Source organism: Diabrotica virgifera, chromosome 6, assembly GCF_917563875.1.
Source record: "Diabrotica virgifera virgifera chromosome 6, PGI_DIABVI_V3a".
Classification (NCBI taxonomy): Eukaryota; Metazoa; Arthropoda; class Insecta; order Coleoptera; family Chrysomelidae; genus Diabrotica; species Diabrotica virgifera.
In genome coordinates this window covers 185,900,655-185,925,176 of record NC_065448.1, presented here as the reverse complement: position 1 = coordinate 185,925,176, position 24,522 = coordinate 185,900,655, and the positions used below count along the sequence as shown (strand labels likewise).

The 24,522-nt window shown below is 31.9% G+C and overlaps 1 protein-coding gene across 1 annotated transcript; it reads left to right on the top strand.

Moving 5' to 3' along the window:
• Positions 1-5,282: 5,282 nt before the first annotated feature.
• LOC114324585 (uncharacterized) lies at positions 5,283-22,377 on the top strand. Its single transcript, XM_028272451.2, has 4 exons — positions 5,283-5,539; positions 6,882-7,017; positions 14,394-14,581; positions 22,191-22,377. The coding sequence occupies exons 1-4, from the start codon at positions 5,297-5,299 to the stop codon at positions 22,329-22,331; spliced, it is 708 nt and encodes a 235-aa protein (XP_028128252.2). The 5' UTR covers positions 5,283-5,296; the 3' UTR covers positions 22,332-22,377.
• Positions 22,378-24,522: the final 2,145 nt, after the last annotated feature.

Sequence of the window (24,522 nt, the reverse complement as noted above, 5' to 3'; positions counted from 1 at the left end):
CCTTGTACTGAATTGAGTAGGCAACTAAAAAACGGTAGTTCCGTACATGTAACTGGTAACGTTTTAAAAATATCTTACAGGTACCTAGTAGTCGTAGCGGTATAACTTTCGAAAACATCGAATTTGATCATAAGCGGGTGCATAAAAAGATATCTTACACTGAGTATTCTATTTCTACATACCTTTATAATAACAAGCATAAGTTAAACACTGCATTGATTGTGATTGCAAAAACGGTTCTTTTGCTGATTATGTTTTTGATAAAATATTAAATCACAAAAAAAATACAATTCCCAACCATCACTTACTTTTTAACGATAAACAAAAGTCTAATAAATATATGATGACAAGTTTAAAATTGAGCGACTTTGTCGATAACAATGTCATTAATAAATATTTTTTACCATGAATCATTTTCCTATGATTGTGTGGATTTAGAAATACATACTAAACAATTTTTTGATCTGTATAAAGGAGATTATAATTATGACACATTATGGTACTCCTTATTTTTCAAATAATATGCTCTTGTAAACGCATAACTTTGATTTATTGGCTAAAGCCACACTAACTAGATACTTCACAAGAAATTAAAAATACTTAACATGTAAAAAATTCACTGTTTTAATCAGATATATTATATTCCCTACTATTGCGCCTACTATATTATATAGTAAAATACATATTAAAACAAATAAACGAAAACTTGTAGAGTAGTGCTGATTGATAGAACAGAGCAATAAAATGTTATTCATTCAAGATAGTGTAAAATATATCACCGCTTCAGATATTTCCATCTCGCAAAACAAAAACACGTAAAAATTAACATCTGGCGCTGAGTCACCCGTCCCAAGCCCAAGAAAACTGTACGTCGATGACAAACCTTCCCAAGCTCGACCTGCGAACGCATGAACTGATAGTAGGATGCGCAGAACGGTCTACGCAACTCGCCGGTGCCAGGTTGTGTCTGCTTAGGATCAATTTGCGCCGGTACTTAAAGTAGCTTGATGAAACTAAGTCCTCCAGAGACTTGACATCAAATTGCTTGAAAATGAAGTTATCGTAAAATATGGGAGGGGTTGGAGGGTATGAAAAGTCTGACAGAGTATGTTGTGATATTGGACCATGAAAGATGTGTAGTGTGTTGTTATGATAGGAGAGTTTTCTAATCGATAAGCTATGAGATAAGACTAAGAAGAAGAGGTTGGCTGGAATGAGAATCAATTCTGAGAGATGTGGTGGTATATGCTATATGGGGGCTAAAAAATTTTTTGGAAAAGTAAAGCAGGTGTGAAATAATGAGAATGTGGGAGGATGAAGTACGAATGAAGTATTAAAGAGATAACGTTAGATGTTGCTTATCGACAATTGGGAGTGAAATAGATGTAGGTGGTAGTCATGAATGATGAAGCAAAGAAAAGAGAAAATTGTATCAGATGTGGTTTATGAAAAAAGTTGACGGTGTAGTGGTTGGAAATCTCGGTTAAATGACACATGGCGATTGACACAATTATGACTTCTTTGCTTCTCTTTAACTATTTTTAAGTCTTCATACACAGTGCCGGATTAACCATTAGGCGGACTAGGCGGCCGCCTAGGGCCCGGGCACTTGATGGGGCTCGCATCCCACACAAATGCATTAATTAATGTTTAATTAATTAAGCAGTTATTTAAAAAAAAATTAATGTTAAAAAAATCAAATAGGGCTAACTGAGACAAAAAAAAAGAAATTGGTTAATTTATGATTTCCAATCAAACTCAGTTCTTGCTTTGTCTTTTGTCAAATATCAGAAAAATACAACCGACTTCAAGACAAATTAAGCAGTTATCTTCAAAGGCATTTTTATTTTCCATGTTCTAATCATTCCCTCAATTTGGTAATTAATTTTCCAAAAAAATTTTGATAAAAGCTGGTAATTATTTTGGTATGGTACGTTTTTTTTTCAATTTCTACCCACCGATGGGCCTTATAGTCCATTCACTCACGGTAAAATATTGCAAAACCTCCGGATTTTAAAGAACCTTTGGATTTGAAACAAGAGCTTGGATTGACATGAAATTTGGTATAAGCTTAGCTAACATGTCAAATAAAAAAGTGATATTGTTCCAATGTGTGTTTTTGCTCTACGGTTGAGTCCACCCCTTCTCGGGGTTAAAAAAATATACCGTCAAAATACGTCCGGAAATGGATAATGTTGACTAATTCTAAGCAACTTTTGTTCAATAGAGTTTTTTCATCAAGTCAATACATTTCGAGTTCGGCAAGTGAATATATTCATTTTTCAACAAAAAATAACACGTTTTTAGACGGTTTTTCGCAAATAACTCAAAAAGTAAGTATTTTATCGAAAAAATATTCTTATCAAAAATATAGCTTTTAAAAAATTGAAAAAATGGTGTATGTGTGCAGTCTGTAGATCCAGTAGAAGCAGAGTTGTAGCTAATAGAAAGTAGATTTTTATTCGTCAAATTCTAAATCGAATATTTCAACGTGAAATCATCAAAAAACTCATCATAACTTGTTTAAATGTTAAAAAAACAATATTCTTGTTTTTTAAAAAAATTTCTATCATAAAAAGTAAGCAAAATACGCTCAGAATAAAGTTGATCCCATTTTTTGGGTAAAAAAAAACTTGTGAAAATAACCCTCTAATTAGCATGCCAAATTAAATTAGTCCTTACCGCTTCACAAGCTACTTTACTTATGTATTGTTTATATGCTCTGTAAGTTTTATCGGTATAAAGTGCTTATTTATAAAAGGGCTATAGTAGAAAGGGCTAGTAGGTAAACAAGTCACTAATCACGAGTGTATGCAATTTTTTTTTTATTTAGCTTAATGCCTCGACAACTAATGGCCATTGGCATGGTACAGTGGATTTTTCCAATCAGGTACGTAGTGTAGTGGATGTGGGTAGTATGTGTGTGTTAAGTTAATGTCTGGTTACTTAGCAAAGTCGTCATTGTTTTTGCAAAGAGACGCTAATTACATCCGAACGTTTGCGGTCCCTCCGGTGAGTACCGATCCCACAAGCATAGAAACTATTTTCATTTATTAATTTTTAATAAATGAAAAATTCTCTACCCAGAGTATGCAAATTTTGAACAGTCATATCTTAACCAATTTTGATCTTCCAAAAAAGCAAAAATCTGAAATAGAAAATCAAAACCTATATTTTTTACTCTTTAAAATTTTTGGTACAACTAATAATTTTTAAGTTACATATTTTGAAAAAAAACACAGTTTTTTTTCAAAAATTTAAAAAAATTTTGTTTTACTTTAAATCCCAATGTTTTGAAATATAAGCACTGTGAACAGGGAAACTTACAGATCATATAAATAATATACTTAGAAGTTTTTTCAAGATTTCCATAAATTTTCAAGATTTTTGTGCCAAAAAACAATAAACATTATTTTAAGCTTTACTTGCTTAATTTTGATACTTGAAACTTGTTTAAAAAAAAACAAAAATAAAACTTTTTTTCTGTGCAATTCGGAAATTGCAAAGGAATTCTTTCTTTGCAATTCGGAAAGGCCCAAAGTATGATACGTGGATAAGTCGGAGAGAGGAGGACATGGGACTACTGATGAGGGAGAAAAGACAACCGGTATAGACTCTTCTTGAACTCTCCGATTTAACCAGAGTATTACGCAGCTGCTGCATTTTCGTGTTGCAAAGAAATTGAAAATGTTTATACACTTTTTTAACACTTAAAAAAGTTGTGATGATTTTTCACCGAAAAGTGCTTCATTTTTTGGTAATTTACGTTGAAATATTTGATTTGGAATTTGTCCAATAAGAATCTACTTTTCATTAGCTCCAGTTCTGCTTATACTAGGTCTACATACTTCATACATACACAATTTTTTTAAATTTTGTATACGCTATATTTTTTCTAGGAATATTTTTTCGATAAAATACTTAATTTGGGAGTTATTTGCGAAAAACCGTCTAAAAAGGTGTTTTTTTGTTGAAAAATGAACATATTCACTCGCAAATAACTCAAAAAGTATTGATTTAGAGAAAAAACTCGATAGAACAAAAGTTACTTAGAATTAATCAGTTATCCACTATTTTGAATGTATGTTTTTCACCCCCGAAGGGGTGGCACTCATACCCAGGGCAAAATCACATATCGACACAATATCCATTTTTTTCTTTGGCATATTAGCTATGAAATATTAATGAGAAGTTGTTGCGAAATGTAAAAAAAGAAAAATGATTTTTTTACATTGTCGTAATTTATTTTTGGAGTAACTGCTTCCCTAAACAACATAAATATCTGTAAATTTGTTTTAAGTAAATGGTCGATATAAAGGGGCCTACTTCTTATGGCCGCCTAGAGCCGCATGATGCCTTAAACCGTCATTGTTCATACAGGTCCCATTTTAGGAAGTTTTTTTGTGAAATATTATGTAATAATGAGACATCTGGGATATTAAGGGTATGTTTGTTTTGTACGAGATGTTGTGAGAAAGTAGAAGTGTTCTCTCTTTTGGTGTGTGATCTAAGGAGCGAGAAGATAGGGATCTACAGGTCCTACCTATATATGTAGCGTCACAATCAGAACATTGTAATCTGTACACACCACTACGATCCATGTAGTTGATAGGATCTTTAGAATTGGTAAGACATTGTCCTAGATTGTTGGGTACTTTGAAAGAAATGTGAGTATTATCAACTACTCTTTTAAGAATATATCTAATGTCTCCAGAAAGACGCTCATAAAGATATGGTAATTTTTTGAGATATGGATTTTTTTTATTCTAGCTGTTTTACCCTCAAGAGCTTTTCTAGGATCTCTTCCGAGTAGGCATTAAAAAGAACTGGCGACAACAACACGAATCTCTATCTCACCCTACGTCTAATTTCAATTTCCTCTGGCATATGTTCATTAACACGTTCCTTTGGCTCGCTGCTAAAAGTATAAATTAGAAATGATCCTAAAATCATTGTAGTCTATCTTCTTTGATTTCAGGACCTTCATTCGCCAAATTATAGGACACTTATTTGATATTTCAACATCATTGTTTTTTTCTAATTTGTATTTATGATAATTTGATAACGTTTTTTCATAGACATGCGCCCAGAGATTTAAAAAGGAATTTCTTTAACAAAGGCCCGATATTCAGTTGGCATTCCTATAGAAATCGAATACGTTTTCATTATCAAACGCAATCGAATTTTACTCACGTCCAACCCCGTTTGGAGCTGAAGTTTCTACTTCCGGCCAAGCATATATAAAACATATTACTAACAAAACGGGCTGATTAATAGTCTAAGAAAGTCAGACATAATGTTTAGTGTTTACTTTTTTGTAGGACTAACGATTTTAGCGGCTACTCAAGCCAGTAGTCCTGCAAATCCCTCGGCTGTGGAGCTTCTACAAGATGTGTATTATGATTGCTTGCAGGATTTTTCTTTTGGGTGCGTTAAACCCAAAACTTTGCACTGGTTGAGCGAGGTTACTAGCAACCAAAATATTAGAATCACCGACAATTTGATGATTGTAAAGAAGGGTGGTGCAGAAAGTGTCCAGGTTTGTAACATTAATATCTGTTAAAAGAACTTAGAGAACACCATCTAGATGAATTTACTCTCTTTATTTGCATAATATTATTTTAAAACTTACAATAAAAACATTTTGTTTCACTTTCTGCATTTCGTTTTCCTATCCGATATTTATAATAATTTTATAACTACCTCTACTTCTTCCATAACATTTTCGGCATTCATGTGTCTCTTTCTTAGATTGGACTCTAGTTTTTAAATATTTTAATTGTTTCTATTAGAAAATGTCCTCTTAAATGACCTTTATAATATTTCGATTTGGACGTCGAAACGTTAATAAAATCATTTTTTTTTAAATTGTGGCTTATTTCCCATGAAAAATTGTTAATTACAAAAATGCCACAAGAAACTAGCTTTAGAACAATATTTCGATCGTTTTCTATTTTGTTACGTTCTCTCTAGTCAGTGCTTTGTTCTGTTTATATTGTTCTTTTTGCTCTTCTTTATCCTAGTTATACTTTAGTTTATTAATCTATAGTTATATTTAATCCACAAATAGTTGCCATGATTTTTATTCTAGTATTTTTAAGTTCATTTCTTCTTTTTCGCTTATTGTAGATGTTTATGCTACACATGCTATTGTGTGCCTTACTAGGGTTTCAGGAATCTTATTTTTAATTTGGTTCCATTTGTATTTTTTCTAGTTTTTAGTACTATCTTATTCTTAACAGAGGTTTCTTTTCCCTCTAGAATAATTTTCTTTTACTTGTTCGGTATGAGTTTGCCATTTTCATTCCTAAATAACGGAAATATTATTGTTTCGAATTTGTAATTTTTCACTTTTAGAGAATTGCCTTTATTTCCTTTCCTAAGAATTCTTACCTAATAATTAAGTTCTTTGTTTTCTCTTGATTTATTGCAAGGTCCTTCTGACACCGTTTTAGACAACTTAAATTTGGTTTGCTATAAAATTATAATTACAAAGTTTTGTTGTTCTCAAAATATCTTCTAAAGCTAAGTTAAGAAGGGTTGTGAATATAGTCTCATTGTTTTACTCTGATGTTTATTTGAAATACTTCTGTTGTATTATCTATGCACCGATCTTATGCTTTATAGTTTTTTAGGATATATCTAATAGTTTTATTTTTTTTAATTCTCAGGATGTAAATAATTTTTTGGTTGTTGCTAATTTTTTTTAAATATTATTAAGAGAGAAATTTTATTTAATACACATATTATTTTGTTTCGGATATATAATACAAATTGTCAATTTGGGGTTAATTTCCAAAAAATGTAATAATTAAACCTAAGCTAACTCAATAAATTAGATTTAAAATCACATGAAAACACGAAATAATAACACATTTTAGGAACGAGGATTTTCAGATGATATATTTGAGAAATTTGAAGATTTCCTTCAATCCCACGAGTTGGTAATGTCTGCACCAGAATTCCTGCCTAGATCTTTAGACACCAAAGAAATTAGAGTTCCTTTAGCAGTAACAGGTAATTAATAACACAAATGCTAATTCAACAAGTACACTTATTAAGGGTGTAGGCGCAAAATTTCGCACCAATATGTTTTAAATGCTTTCATTTTTTCAAATCCTTAGAAAACTAATAAGTATTTTTGAAAAATTTAAACGCAGAATGAAAGATTACATTAATACCGAGGGCAGAAAGCCCCTAAGCATAACCAAAAAGTTTCCTTTAAATCAGATATTCGAAATTAAAAATCGCACAAAATGTTCTCTTTTTTTCACCCATGCAACTTATTAAAATAAACATTATAGTTTTCATACACTTTCGGCCTTCGGTGATAATTAAATTTTTCGTTCTGAGTTTAACTTTTAAAAAAATACTTATTAATTTTCTCAGGATTTTGCATAAATGAATGCATTTAAAACATATTGGCGCGAACTTTTTAAAACATATTGAATTTAAATTACAATAGGTCGGTTTTATATAGCTAAAACAAAAATTATAAAAATAATAATTTTTCTAGATATTTATTTGTTAAACAGTGCTCTTCAGATAAAACTATCCGCCTTAAATCACTTTTGAAACACTGATATTTAGGAAAAGCGCAAAACATGTCAAATAATAATTGAAGGGGGAGACGCCCTCTCACCCCCGTACATACCATCCCTTAATTTTTTAAAATTACTACCACCTTTTTTTTATTTGATATTTCGATTCTACTCGTTGTACTTATTTCAAAAATGTATAACATATGATGTTTATAGTGATTAGTTTATGAAAAAAACAAATAAAAAGGCAAGAAAATGGGATAGAAAAATAAATATTGTTTTACCAATTTTTTTATAGTAGGGGAGCAAAGTATGCTAAATGTGCAGTCACTCGAGCGTTATGGGTACCTATTGGGTTGTGAAGAGTAGGTCCTAAAACCAAAAAAAGTTAAGTAAAGTTTTCCATTTTAGTACGCGCTTGCCATTTCTTAATTTAATTTTCCATTTTCAACAATCGTTTTTCCGATTATAACGCCATCTATCCATAAATCGAAAAATGTTTTGAATAAAAGTTACTTATTTTTACGTAAGAAATCCAAATCTGCAATAAAAAATGGGGGGCTCCTATTTAAGATTTTAAATTAACCCCCACCTCACCGCCGTGCTGGGTCGTGTTTGGTGCCATTCGATAGATTTTTCAAAAATATTGAATTAATATATTTTACAGTTTTTCGATCTGATGTTCATTTCGCGAAATATCGCGGGATTCGTATTTTAAATTTACCCCCACCCCTCTCCGTGGGAAGTCGTGTTTGGTATCATTCGACAGATTTTTAAAAAATATTGAGCACATATTTTTTAGTTTTTCGATCTGTCATTCATTTCGTGAAATATTCTCTTTTTTCTTGTGAAACTTTGGGACTCACCAATTTCGTTAAACCCGGCTCAAATCGTCAGATTTTTGAAATATACACTCTTTTGCATGTACTTAACTTACCTTATCTTAATCTGACAATTCCGAGTTTTTTAAGGATATTTTTTTTCGGGCCCACTTAACGAAATCCTCTGTGTTAAGAGCCAATATATGGTAGAGGTACATCTGCAGGGTACCAGGTTTCTCTCCATATGCTAATCTGACGCGCTCGAGTAACTGCAAAAATCCCCGTTTGGGCTCCCCTACCATTACAAATATTTCGAATGAACATTTCACTACTAAAAATTTGTACAATAAAATTGTTCAAAATGACTGTTATTCACCTCTATACAATAGTATAAATATAGCCAATAAGTTATTATTGTATAAATTTTTTTGTGAAATGTTCATTCTAAATGTGTGTAATAAAATTATTGTTAAAAAAGTATTTTTTTCAATCCTGTTTTCTTGCTTTTGTATTTACTTTTTTCATAAACTAATCACTATAATAAGCATCATGTGTTATACATTTTTGAAATCAGTACAACGAGGAGAATCCAAATATTAAATAAACAAATATGGTACCTAGTAATTTAGAAAAATCTAAAGGATGGTACGGGGGTGAAAGGGCGCCCAGCAAGCTTAAATCTGGCATAATGTCTCCCCCTTCGAATATTATTTGACGTGTTTTCGCGCTTTTCCTAAAAATCAGTTGTTCAAAAGTTATTTAAGGTGGATAGTTTTATCTGAAAATGACTTACATATAGAAATATCATTGAGTCTAGTCAACAATGTAAATAAGTACGTATTAAAATTTTAAACAACAGATCTCATTCTACCTTTAACATCAGGTCTCATACCTGGGTTTATTGTGATGGTTACGTTTAGTAATGTCTGTGATTTTCATGACAAAGTGTCTTTGAGTTTGATGTTTTGTCTGGTAGTTTCATTTCTGCCGGAGATTTATCTATGACAATTTTTACTATATTAATCTCCCTTATTCTCGTTACTGGTTCCAGTTCCTTTTTCGTTTTGTCTCTTAGCATGGTATATCCTATCGTATAGTTGTATTACATCTTCGTTTCTTACTTGATCCCACCTATTATTCCTAGTTTTAATCTTCATGTCTGTATTTTGTCTGTTTTTTGGTCTGTTTTGTATGCTTAGTAGTGGCTCTCCTTTCAATCGCTTTTTCTTCTTTCTTCGTATATCCATAGGTTCCTAAGTTCTGTTCATTCATCGATATTATACTCATTTGTTGTTTATAAATTATTACGTCACCTCTTCCTTGGTATTTCAACACTTCTTCGATCATTTGGTGATTTGTCTTATGATATTTTCAATATACTATCTTCTGTCATTCTGCCAGTGTGTTGACTGACTAGTGCAGCGGCGTCTTCTTTTTCTTCTTCACAACTTTGGACATAGGCCTCCCCCAATTCAATCCAGTGTTTTCTATTTTGCGCCACGTATTTCCAGTTGTGTCCTCCAAACTTCTTTATGTCATCAGCCTATCTCATTTGTGGCCTTCCTCTACTTCTTCTTCCTAACCACGGTCTCTATCTCCATATTTCGTGATTCCATCTTTTAACATCATCATTCAGTCGGGGATTGTGTCCTGTAAAGCTCCGTTTTAAGTTGGCAGCATGTTCTCCCGCGTCTACATTTCTACATACAGGGTGGGGCATTAGTGTGACAAAGTCCAATTACTCGTTTGTCGTAAAAGATACGAAAAAAAGTTATTTAGGTAAAAGTTGGGGCACACACAGTATCATATTTTAAAAATATTTTCAAATATACAGGAGCGTCCGTATTGACAGGGTGACACAAACTTTTGTTTTTTTAAAGAAACACCCTGTATATTTTTACATTTTTGGATTCTCCTCGATGTTTCCTTTCTTAAAATATATGGTTTTGTGATATTATACGAGGTAGTTTAAAAGTTGATTAAGTTTTTTTGTTAGTTTTGTAGCAAAATCTACTCCTGTAGAATTGTAGTGATTTGACATCAGATTTTCTATTTACATTCAAACGATTTTTAGTATAGTCTACTACTGTTAATCATTAATAGTATAGCGAAATGTTTAATTTTAGTATACAGGGTGGGTCGAAACTCGAAATGAGTATTTTCTGAGTTTTCTTAAATGGAACACCCTGTATTTTAGTATTGTAATGAAATTACATTTTATAGTACTTTTTTATTTCTTAAGCATTCCCTATACCTAAGTGCTTTAATTTGTAAGTTATTCGTCATTCTTTAAGCAAACATTAATTGCAACAAAAATTACGTAAAATTTCATTAGGTAGCCGTGAAAATATCCAATCAAAAGTAATTTTTCGAAAAAAAAATACATAATAATCTAGCCTGATCCTTAATTTATTAATATTGGATGAGATATCTAAATAGATTCGTAGTTAAGGTTGTTGGTGCTTAAAATATTAAACAAACATACAAAATTCTGCCTAGTTGGCTATGACACAAAATTTGCTTAGACATTTGACATTATGCTATTTATATAGTTCCAGTTGATTTGATACCATTACTAATATTAATTTTTCTAATGAGTAACGGATTAAAATGACTTTGTGCTAGGAGAGTATAACAAAAATGAGCTACTTGCAATAAAAATTTATCATCAGCAATTCCCTGATAGACGACAACCAAAAAGAGAAACTTTTGAAAGTATACTAAAACGGTTTCAACAGACTAGCTACTTAGATTGTAAGAACGATTGTACTAATATGCAGATCCTCAGTGACACTAAGGATTACATTTAATTGCTGTTTTCTTCACTTACAATAGTTTTTATTCGAGCAGATTTATCATAATCTAAGTGATCAGTCCGTTGAAACCGTTCTAGTATATTTTTAAACGCTCTTTTTAGTTGTCGTCTATCAGGGAATTTCTGATGAAAAATTCTTATTGCTAGTAGCACATTTTTGTTATATTCCACTAGCACCAAAATCTTATTAATCAGTTTCTCATAAGAAAAATACATATTAGTAATGGTAACAAAGCAACTGGATCTATAAAAATAGTATAATGTCAAATTTTTAAGGAAATTTAGTGTCATAGCCGACTAGGTAGGATATTGTATGTCTTTATTAATATTTTGCGCACCAACAACTTTAACTACGAATTTATTTGGATATTTCATCCAATAGTACCAAATTAAGGATCAGAGTAGATTATGATGTATTTTCTTTTCCAAAAATTATTTTTGATTAAATATTTTCACAGCCAAAAAGTATCATAAAATATCATTTCATTACAATACTTAAATATAGGGTGTTCCATTTAAGAAAACTCAGAAAATACTCATTCCGAGTTTCGACCTACCCTGTATACTAAAATTAAACATTTCGCTATACTGTTAATGTTTAACAATAGTAGACTATATTAAAAATCGTTTGAACATAAAATAACAATTTGATGTCAAATCACTAAAATTTTACTAGATTTTGTTAAGAAATTAACAAAAAACGTAATTAACTTTTAAACTACCTCGTATAATATTACAAAACTGTATATTTTAAGAAAGGAAACATCGAGGAGAATCCAAAAATGTAAAAATATACAGGGTGTTCTATTAAAAAAAACATAACTTTGTGTCACCCTGTCAATACGGACGACCCTGTATATTTAAAAATATTTTTAAATTATGGTACTATGTATGCCACAACTTTTACCTAAATAACTTTTTTCGTATCTCTTACGACAAATGAGTAATTGGACTTTGTCACACTAATGCCCCACCCTGTATATATTATTTATAAAATAGAAAATTTTTAATTCCTGTGTTTTCGGTCTGATAAGAATAAAACACTTTGTTATGGCTTAAACGTTTCGGCTAATTGCCATTTTCAATAAGCACTTTAATGAATAATTATAAACATTACATAAAACAAAACAAAAGACTAAAATTTACATTGCACTTGCTGGCTTGGCGTTTTGTTATGGATTTTTGTGGCGTTGTTGTGGCGTTTTGTTTTATGTAATGTTTATAATTATTCATTAAAGTGCTTATTGAAAATGTCAATTAGCCGAAACGTTTAAGCCATAACAAAGTGTTTTATTTTTATCAGACCGAAAACCCAGGAATTAAAAAGTTTCTATTTAATAATTTACGGTCAGGAAATAACAAAGTATATTATTTATATACTTCTTAACTTGTTTCTGTTTTGTTCATTATTATATAGGGTGTAACAAAAATACAGGTCATAAATTTAATCACATATTTTGGGACCAAAAATAGTTCGATTGAACCTAACTTACCTTAGTACAAATTTGCACATAAAAAAAGTTACAGCCCTTTGAATTTACAAAATGAAAATCGATTTTTTCCAATATATCGAAAACTATTAGAGATTTTTTATTGAAAATAGACATGTGGCATTCTTATGGTAGTAGTATCTTAAGAAAAAATTATAGTGAAATTTGGACACCCCATAAATATTTTATGGGGGCTTTGTTCCTTTAAACCCCCCAAACTTTTGTGTACGTTCCAATTTAATTATTATTGTAGTACCATTAGTTAAACACACTATTTTAAACACTTTTTTGCCTCTCATTACTTTTTCGAAAAGTCAGTTTTTATCGAGATATTTTGAATATTTGTCAAATCCACCACATATTTGTGTATGGCTAAATACGATCATGGAGACTTGGTAATAATATGAAAATTTATTTATAATTTACATTTTTAGGTATATTTTGAACCATATTAAAAGAGAAGTAATATCTCGATAAAAAGTGCCTTCTCGAAAAAATACAAAGGGGCAAAAAAGTTTTAAAAACACTGTGTTTAACTAATGGTACCGCAGTAAAAGTTTAATTGGAACATACACAAACAGTTGTGGGGTTTAAAGGAAGAAAACCCCCATAAAATTTTTATGTAAACATATTAAAAAAGAAGCCGCAACTCGATAAAAACTGCCTTATCTAAAAAATAATAAGAGGCAAAAAAGTTTTAGAAATATTGAGTTTAACTAATGGTACCACAATAATAATTTAATTGGAACGTACACAAAAGTTTGGGGGGGTTTAAGGGAACAAAACCCCCATAAAATTTTTATGGGGTGTACAAATTTCACTATAATTCTTTTTTAAGATGTTCCTGCCATAAGAATGCCACATTTCCATTTTCAATAAAAAATCTCTAATAGTTTTCGATATATTCGAAAAAATCGATTTTTATTTTGTAACTTCAAAGGGCTGTAACTTTTTTATGTGCATATTTGTACTAAGGTAAATTAGGTTCAATCGAACTATTTTTGGTCTCCGAATATGTGATTTAATTTATGACCTGTATTTTCGTTACACCCTGTATAAATCACAGTAAGCTTAACGAATCACCTTACCTGATTCCGCTTTATATATAATAGTATAGGCTGTGATAGTTTTCCATCTTTTTTTGCATGCATTCGATTATAGAAGTACATGTGTCCGCTGATTTGTATACTATCGATTAGTATATCTCTTTTATACCGGGTGTGCCAAATTTAACGAAACGGTCGAATATCTTGTGAAATTTCCAACGGACCGAAAAACATTAAAAGTGTACAATATTTTTCAAAAATATATTGAATAACACCAAACACGACCCGCAAGAACTTTAAAATCTGAAATAAGAAAACCAATTTCTTATTACAAATTTGGATTCGTCATGAAAATATAACTAAGTTTTATTTAAAACGTATTTGTCGAATTTTCGATAGATAGCGCTGTAATCGAAAAAAAAACGATTTATCCCGATATTCCAGAACAATTATGGAAACGACATTGTGTTGGTTATTTTTCAAAAATCTGTTGAGTGGAGTCCAAACATCCCTACACCCTAACCCCATGGAAGTCAGGCGAGGAGCAACTTTATATAGAGCGGCTTCTGCAAATTAAGGAAAACAAAATGATTATTTTAAAATAATAATATTCAAATTATTGTAGCTATTAAAAACTAAACACATACAAAACCCAAATTAATCCTTTTTTATTTTGGCAGGTCGTTCGTCAAAAATCGTGAAGAAAGTTATCGTACCATTCTTGTTGGGACTTAAGTTTAAAACGGCCATATTGGTACCTCTTGCCTTAGCTTTAATTGCTTTAAAAACCTGGAAAGCCCTAACCTTGGGATTACTGTCGCTTGTTCTGACAGGAGCTTTAGTTATTTTTAAGTTCACCAAACCAAAGGTAAGTTTTATCTTTATCTTTATCTCACCTCATCTCATGTTTTAAAAATTATAACGACTATTTATTATAAGAAGTACTGTATATAAAAACAAAGAAAGACTTCTAGAAAAGGCAAAGAGCAGAACACTCTTCAATCTAATATATCAGACTGCCACAATCCCCAGAAAATGATTGCAATCGACCATTGTGGCAAATTTCTCAAAAAAATCAGATACAACAACCTGCTCAGATCACGGAACGGTAGTTTTAGTGAGTCACACACTTATAGTTATTTATGATGTAAGTGTTAAAAGTACAATTTTAAGGAACGCACGTGAAGGTTTCATATGAGTGCCTTAAAAATTTACTTTTAACACGTATATCATACAATATTTTTCTACAAACGGGTTAAAAATGCAATAATACAGTTTAAATTAAATTATAAAAAAACCTTTTACAAACCGTTAATGCATTGAAAGGACATAGTTTTAAATTGCATCGTATATTACGGACCTTAGCAACCATTGTTGACTTAATTGTTTACGGAAGTTTTGAAGCATCTGTCAGACGTCTGTTAGTTTTTTAAAACGCGGTTGTGGATTTTTCGTTAAAATGCAAGAAAATATTGTAGAAAAAGATCAATTTCAAGATATAGAGGTAGCGGCCAGTCGAGCTATCTTGGATTTGTTGCCGAGGAAATCCAGAATGTAATATATCAAAAATTTGACAGTTCACTTTTAACTGCAGTGCCTTTAAATTTTAAAGCACCCAGTGCTTTAAAGAGACAGTTTTAAGGCTCCTATAGGGGCAGTGCCTATCTCGGCCCAAGAAACAGGTAGGTCTTTTAAAAATGTCCCAAGTCTGCCCAAAGATCAAAACTGCCCGATACAAAATATACCAGCTCGGCTGGTATAATTTACATCTCAATGGAATATATTTCCTATTGATTTCACAAAACTTAAAACTGACGAAAAGTCACAGTTTTCTCTTTTAAACATTCACTTTTTGACTAAATATTTCACTTATACTGGGCTTTAAAGATAAGATTATACTGTATTATCATATCGATTCCACGGCCAACATTTCCTACCAAGAAAAACTGTTTCTTAAATTCGCAAAGAACCAAAAATTTCTGTACAAATTGAAGGAAGGGGTATTGAGGTTAGGATGTTTTTCTATGTTAATAAGAAATTTTCCCTAATCTAAAATTCCAAGATAAAATTATTATGATACCTTACTAATGGGGTAATACTAATACCTACCTGTTAATTTTCGAGCCGACCTGGGGGATTTTTAAAATGTACCTGGGGTATCATAAAGGACCAAAGGATTATATGTAATGAGCCGAGATGGGAATACCCCTCATATGGAGTGCTAAAAATTGAATTTTTAACACGTTTGTAGAAAAAAGATTTTTTTAAATTATACATAGCAGAATAATAATTGGTAAATTTCCTCAATTCTTATTAAAATGTCTATACTGCGATATAGAAGCGACATTTAAATAAGCGCTCTCAGATTCAATATAGATGTCTATCAATGGACAAATTTGGAGTAACTTACGTTTTGCAGACGATGAAGTAATGATAACGGATAACAACAATAATTTACAGAAAGTAATGCAACGCCTTAACGAATGCGTTCATGAATACCGGCTGAAGATGAATTTGAAGAAATCTAAATGCATGTCATGACTAAATCGGCAGATGTAATAATAGGTCTTGGGTTCACACTTAAAAAATCATGATTGTGTCCTTTATGAGACTTCGTTTATTCAGTTATTCATGTCGAATCGGACAACTTTTCTAATACGGAAAATTTTCGAGACGGGGACGTTTTGTAAATAAAGAGGTTTCTAAACTTTGGTGTGTTCACAACTGGAGTAGGTACCCTTAAAAATGGTTGGAAGAATATTACCAGTTAATTGTAAATTAATCAAAATTATTTGTAATTTATCAAAAAGTCCAGCAAAATCAGCTGTGAGAGTATAAATTTTATGACTCTTTATGATGCGTGTGCCCCTCCCCTAAACACAGCAAATTTAACAGCTGACTTTGCAGGAATCATCATCATTCTCTTTGCCTTATCCCTATGCGGGGTCGGCTTCCCTAATTGCATTTCTCCACACAATTCTATCTTGGGCCATATCAATGTTAATCCCCTTTACCATCATGTCCTGCCTTATCGTCTCCCCCCAGCTCTTCTTTGGTCTTCCTCTCCTACTCCTTCCAGGAATCTGCACTTCAGCTATTCTTCGTATTGGGTGGTTAACGTCTCGACGTTGAACATGACCAAACCATCTTAACCTATGCTCTCTCATTTTGGCATCAATTGGTGCCACACCTAGACTTCCCCTAATATACTCATTTCTAATTGTATCCTTCTTTGTCACTCCACTCATCCATCTAAGCATTCTCATTTCCGCCACATGCATTCGCTGTTCCTCTTTCTTTTTCACTGCCCAACATTCAGTTCCGTACATCATAGCTGGTCTTATGGCTGTTTTATAGAATTTTCCCTTCAGCTTCATTGGAATTTTTCTGTCACACAACACACCACTCGCTTCTTTCCACTTCATCCATCCAGCCCTAATTCTACTGCATGCATCTCCATCTATTTCTCCATTACTCTTGTAATACCGATCCTAGGTACTTAAAACTATTGCTTTTTACAATCATTTCACCATCCAAAGATACCATTTTATTTGTAGTAGCTCCATCTTTAAATGAACATTCCAAATACTCTGTTTTTGTCCTACTAAGTTTTAAACCTTTTTCCTCCAGAGCTTGTCTCCACTGTTCCAGTTTTTGTTCTAAGTCTCTTTCACTATTTCCTACTAACACGACATCATCAGCATACATTAAGCACCATGGAATGTTACCCTGTATTTTCGCTGTTATCTGGTCCAAAACTAATGAGAATAAATACGGACTAAGCACAGAACCTTGATGCAATCCTACTTTCACATGAAATTTATCAGTCTCTCCCACACCTGTCCTAACACTAGTCGTTACTCCCTCATACATATCCCTCACAATCTTTACATATTCACCAGGGACTCCTTTCTTATTGAGTGCCCACCACAGAATCTCTCGAGGAACTCTATCATATGCTTTCTCAAGATCAATGAATACCATATGAGCGTTTGTTTCTTTACTCCTGTATTTTTCCATCAACTGCCTTATAATGAAAATTGCATCTGTTGTTGATCTACCCTGCATAAAGCCAAATTGATTCTCGGATATTTCGGTTTCTTCACGTATCCGTCTATCAATTACTCTTTCCCATATTTTCATGGTGTGGCTAAGCAGTTTTATAGCCCTGTAGTTTGTACATTGTTGTATATCTCCCTTGTTTTTGTAAACAGGTACCAGTATACTGCTTCTCCATTCGTCTGGCATTTGTCCAACTTCCATAATTCTGACTTTGCAGGAATGTTTGATAAAATTACTTATTAATTTACTGGTAATATTGCCCGAAAGATTTTAAGGGTACTTCCTTAAAATCCTGGCTTATGAACTTGAGGGAATGGTTTCAATACCGTATTGCAGAACTATTTAGAGCGGTCAACAAGGTCAACAAAAGAAGATATAGAAGCAGGTATTCAAAATTTATTAAAAAGGGCTGAACAAAAAAAATTAATGGGAAAATGAATGTGCAGTAACAAAAGATATAGTATGTAGAAATGCAAAAGTAAAATTTCAACCGAATTCTTTCCGATATTACCTATACAACGAGCGATCTACAATTATTGGGATCAAAGCTAGCCGTGCAAAAAATTACGTATGTCTTGTTTTAATCTGAATGTATGTCACTGGTTTATCAATTAATTTTGATTAAAATTATAAAACATAAAAATCAGTCAAAACCTTTAAACAAAAATAAAAACAATTAACAAAATTATAAGTAACAATAATAAATAAAATCAAGCAAGATGCTGTATATATCCACCACCAACATCTCTACATAACCTAACTTTTCTTGTTAAGTTGACGTACACTGCAAAGTTGACGTAAGCTGGAAAGTATATCTGAATTAAGAATAGACATGCACTGTCTCTGTCGTTCAGAGCCACCTCTGGTGACAATAATTTTGGATCATACGTTAATATTATATAAGATCGAAAAAAAAATATGCATTAATTCATCATTCTATCTTTCTCTTTTCCTCTGCTGGAGAGATATTTTTCTCATAATTTTTTATCTGTTTTGATTTTTGTACCTCATGCTGTTTATCTGACAACGTTTTAGATCATCAGTCCATCGTGTTGGTGCACGACCTCTACTTAGATAGACACCATCTCTCGATATCCATTCCAGTATTCGCTTTGTCGATATGTTATTTGTCATTCGAGACACATGACTTGCCCAGTTCCATTTCAGTGTTGATATTCTCTCTCTGCATCAGCTACTCCTTATTTTCGTTGTAGGTGGCGGTTTGTATCTTGTCCCGTAGAGAAACGCCCGATATAGCACGCTCAATTCCTCTTTGAGCCAATTTTTTTGTACTGTTTTCCTTGTTGTGCCCAACGGTTTTCCTTTGGAAGTCAACAACCGCAAAAAATATTGATTAAGGGTTTTTCTTTTAACACATATTTGAAATTTGGAAAACATGTTTCAACTCTACGACATCTGACCAGTCAGTCTTTACGACGAAAAGATTCAACGGTTTGCTTTTTTCCTATGTGAATCGCTTGACTTAGGTATTTATAGGCACTTGTTTCTATTAGACATATATTTTCATGGACTTAAAAATTTCTGATCATCTGACTTTTAGACGTTTTGAGTTTTAATCTCCCTTCAGATAGCCTAAGCCCATTCCTATTCGTCATAATTATGGATAAATTATTTAAAAATGTAAAAGAAGAACAAACCACTTAAAAACAATAATTAGGCTACACGCACCTAACACCAGTTATGATACAAGGATTATTGTATGCGAACGACGTCGTTCTCTTAGCAGACAACCCGAGAAAGATGCAGCGACTAACTGATGTATGGACTGAGGAAATAGAGAAAATGAAATTAGAAATAAACATCAGCAAATGCAAGACGATGAAAATAGGTCAGCAGGAGCAGGAAATTGAAGGCGAAACACGAGTGCTCTGTAAAGGACAAGAATTGGAGAGGGTGACGGCCTACGACTACCTGGGCACGATAATATTGAATGACGGAAAGCTAGACCTAGAAATTGCAAATAGGCCAAAGAAAGCTACAAAAATATATTATGCGATTAATAATGCGATACTGGGAAAACGGGAAATCAGCCAGGAAACAAAAATACATGTATATAATACAATCACAGTACCAACTCTTCTATATGCAAGCGAGATATGGCTCACAAATAACAGACATGAAAGGTTCATAAATGCAGCAGAAATGAAACAGCTGAGAAAAATAGTTGGAAAGACGAAGATGGACAGGGAAAGGAACGAAAACATCAGAAACGTGCCAAGTCAGGAACCAATACAGAAAAAAAATTGAAAAAAAAAACTGAATTGGTTTGGATATACAGTATATCCCTGTAAGTTGTATCCATATGGAAAACTTTTTTATTATTAATTTTGCGAAAAAAAGTTATTCTTTATAAAAAGCTCTGCATGGTCCAAAACCTAAGATTTAGCCATCAGATATTAAATTTTATGAATATTATACGAGGTATGTCAAAAAGTTTGAATTTCACTCAAGAGTAAAGTAGCTTTATTTTTCACAATATTGAAAAGTGTTATTATGGAAAGTTGTTTGGAATTAAAAACTATATTCTAGTATGCAAATATATCCTTTTAAATTAAATTTTTTTTTTTTGAAAAATTATAACTCAGTTATTTCAATTCAGATAACTCTTTTATTATTAATTTTACGAAAAAAAGTGATTCTTAATAAAAAGTTCCGCGTGGTTTAAAACCTAAAATACAACCATCGTATGTCAAATTTTATCAATTTTATACGATGTATGTCAAAAAATATGAATTTCGCTCAAGAGTAAAATACGTTTATTTTTCACAATACCGAAAATTGTTAATAGGAAAAGTTATTTATAATTAAAAACTATGTTTCAGTATGTAATTACATCCTTCTAATTAAAATATTCTGAACTATAAAGGTATTTTACTTATCTAAATTTATCTTTTTTGACATACCTCGTATAAAATTGATAAAATTTGATATAAGATGGTTGTATTTTAGGTTTTAGACCATCCAAAACTTTTTATTATGATTCACTTTTTTTCGTAAAATTAATAATAAAAGAGTTATCAGAATTGAAATAACTGAAAATAATGTTAGTTATCCATAACTTTTCAATTTTGTTTTCAATTAGAAGGATGTAATTGCATATGAGAATATAGTTTTTAATTCCAAACAACTTTTCATAATAGCAATTTTCAATATTGTGAAAAATAAAGCTACTTTACTCTTGAGTGAAATTCAAACTTTTTGACATACCTCGTATAACATTTATAAAATTTGATATCTAATGGTTGAATCTTGGGTTTTGGACCATGCAAAACTTTTTATAAGGAATAACTTTTTTTCGTAAAATTAATAATAAAAAAGTTTTCCATGAATTACAACTTACAGGGACATACTGTATAACTAGGATGAACGAGAACAGACTAGTAAAGAAGGTGACAAATGCCAAAAGACAGGGGAAAAGAAGAAGGGGCAGACCTAGAAAGGGGTGGATGGAGCAGATCGAGGAAATCGGGACAAAGAGTGGGAAACAGTGGAACAGATGAAGAAAATGGCAGCAGACCGGAAGGCGTGGAAGAAATGGGTAAAAGATGGATAGGTGATACCAAAGTCCAACGCTCTTATAGGGTATAAGGACAACAAGAAGAAGAAGAATCTCCGTTCTAAAGGAGAAAGTCAGAGATGATTTAGAAGATGCTTTAACGCATCCATCCTATCAGCGGTTAGCATAATATCGTCTGCACACCTCATGTGCATTGGTTATATAATAAGAATATCACCACCAAATCAGAAATTGAGGCGAAAATTTTAATCAAACGAGTAAAAAGATCATGAAAGATCTTATTGTAACAAATAAATAACGGTGGCCCAAAAGAAAACTAAATGAACAAAATTAGTCCAAAATAGAGAAATCTTTTTAAAACAAGACCAAGTTTTCAATCTAATAGCACATAAAATAATTCTAAAAAATATTACTCTACATCCCACCAGATTGAAAACAATGGGAACCTTCTCTAGTTACACCTCCGAGGCTTCTACAATTTGCAAGCCATAACGGATGCTGAGACTAAAGAAGATGAGGGAATTTTAAAATTTATAATTCACGACCCATCTGCTCAGCGCAGTAAAGTTCCAACGAGAATGGTTCCCTTCGTACTCCAATCAGAGTGAACATGTTAATAAAAAATGAATAACCATTTTCAATTTCGTTGCAACACAAAACTACAGCCGCATTATATTCTAGTTTAATCAGAGAGTGCAGCAAGCATCTCTACCGATCTCGAAACTTATTAGTCTCTTATCAGAAGGCACATGCTCATATATTGTGCCATTAACAATTTTTTTGCTTTAACCCCCTTTGAACATTAATGAATCTATAGATAAATAAAGGTACCTATTTAAAATATATTTTTAAAAGCATTGAATAAAACATTTTTTAGGTGGTTAACTACGAAGTGGTTCACGTACCCCATCATGTTGAACATCATGTGGATCATCCTCCTTCATCTGGATGGGAGCATCCAGGTTACGGAAGGCAACTGACTGCAAATGAAATGGCTTACAACGCTCATCTCGACTAGAAATTCTGTTTTATTAATTTATTAAATAAATTTATTTATTTTCTTATTTCTTTTCTTTATTTTTAAATATATATATTTAGATAAAAAGGTTAAAACATAAATTAAAATAAATTTATGTATTTTACAAAGACATAAGCAAAAATAAGCATAATAAACGAAGATCTGCCTGAAAGTTTCAGTAAAGACAAAACCTATTAAGATATAAAAAAATTATTCCAGAAGCTCATTTAAAAACTATATGGAGCACTAAAAATTATTCAGTAAAAAAAGTATCGATTTAGCATTCGAAGCGAACAGTTCGTTTTTGCGTGTGTGATCGGTGAAAATTAGTTTTGGTGAGTCGGTAATTAATAAAATGGAAGTCAATACCATTGGCAAAGGACATCCACCCGATCGGGGAGGGACGATAAATATTAATAATATGGAACTGGATCAGGAGGAAAAACAAACACAAATAAGTCAAAATGCAAGTTCACAGGTACAAAAGGTAGCAAAAACACAATCAAATAACTTTTTTCCAGTTTATCAGGTAAGCGATAACAATAATTCTAATGAAAACCAGTTGTTAATTAAACCTATTAAAAATAAATATACACAAGGAGACCAAGGACCGTATTTTGTCTATTTACAAAACCGAAACGGGCACATTGGCCGTCTACATCGAATCGCCACCGCGCGTCTTGTGCTTTCTGCAGAACCTACGGTAAGAGATAATATAGTTCACATCAGCGTTATTGGTAGAAATAAAGTTAGAATTGAATGTAATTCATATAAAAGCGCAAATATTTTAATTGATAGTAAAAATTTATTAGAAAAAGATTATGACATATACATTCCTAATTTTATGGTACAAAAAAGTGGAGTAATTAAAGGGGTCGATAAAGGTATCTCAGAAAACGAATTAAAGGACATTATTGTTTGTAAATATGGTAATTTTAAGGTATTAAGTGTAAAGAGAATGAAAAGAAAATCAAACAACGAGCTGATAGAGACGGGTACGATAGTGGTGACTTTTAGAGGACAAATGATACCAAAAGAAGTTATCATTGAGAGAATGATATATCAAGTCGAAACCTATATACCGAGAGTAATACAATGCCTAAATTGTTTAAGGTATGGCCACGTCACGGGTCAATGTAGAGGGAAAAAAAGATGCGGACAATGTGGACAGGAGCATGAATCTGAAGCATGTGAGTTAACAGAGCCTACTTGTTTATTCTGTTTTGGAAAACACTCAGCACTGGACCGAGCAAAATGTCCTGAGTTTGAGAAACAAAAGGCTATCAAATATCTTATGGTAAACGAAAATATGGCATTTGAAGAAGCAAAATTAAAATACAGTAATAGTTATACCTCAGCCTTAAAAACATCAAATGCAGGAAATAGATATACAATAACAACAAAAAGAAAATGGAGCGAAGCCACTCAAAATAAATCGGTTTACCCATATTCGGAAGAACATGAAAATATTTTAAACAATCCTAGCACCTCTGCGTACCCGCCTCTACCAATTCCTAAGAATATTCCAATGTATCACAAACAGGTAACACAAAATAACCAAACAACAAACAAAAACCTTAGTGAAAATATATTAACAATATTTAAAAATATATTAGGTAAAAAACTTTTGCCGACAGAAAATAAACAAATTATGGAAGAATTTAAAGATAGTCTAGAAAAAATTTTAAATGGATCTAACAAGTAAAAAAATCTTACAGTGGAATTCACGATCGATAATACACAATAAGGGACATTTCGAAAAATATATATTTGAAAATAAATTTTTGGCTATATTATTGAGTGAAACTTGGTTGAAACCAAACACAAACATAAATTTTTCTCGATATAATATATTTCGCGAAGATAGACCGCAAGGTTTTGGAGGGGTCGCAATATTATTAAATAAAAACATAAATTTTCAGAATAACTTAGATTTTTATAAAATAAATAATGTAATGTGTTGCAGTACAAGTCATTTTAAATCAAAATATTTTAAATCTATATTCTCTATATGAAAAACCTAAACTAGGTATATCGAAAAATGAGTGGGTCAGGTTCTTTAATAGTTTAAACAAACCATTTTTAGTGGGGGGAGACTTCAATTGCCATAATAAAATATGGGGATGTGATGAAACTGATCGCGAAGGGATAAATCTTTTTGAAGCTATGGAAGAATGTGGACTTAATTTCT

Bases quoted from the DNA above. Each gene is read 5' to 3' on its own strand.
- LOC114324585 (XM_028272451.2), top strand. From the start codon at position 5,297: ATGTTTAGTGTTTACTTTTTTGTAGGACTAACGATTTTAGCGGCTACT. The intron at 7,018-14,393 runs GTAATTAATAAC...TTATTTTGGCAG, and splicing joins AGTTCCTTTAGCAGTAACAG to GTCGTTCGTCAAAAATCGTG. The intron at 14,582-22,190 runs GTAAGTTTTATC...AACATTTTTTAG, and splicing joins TTAAGTTCACCAAACCAAAG to GTGGTTAACTACGAAGTGGT.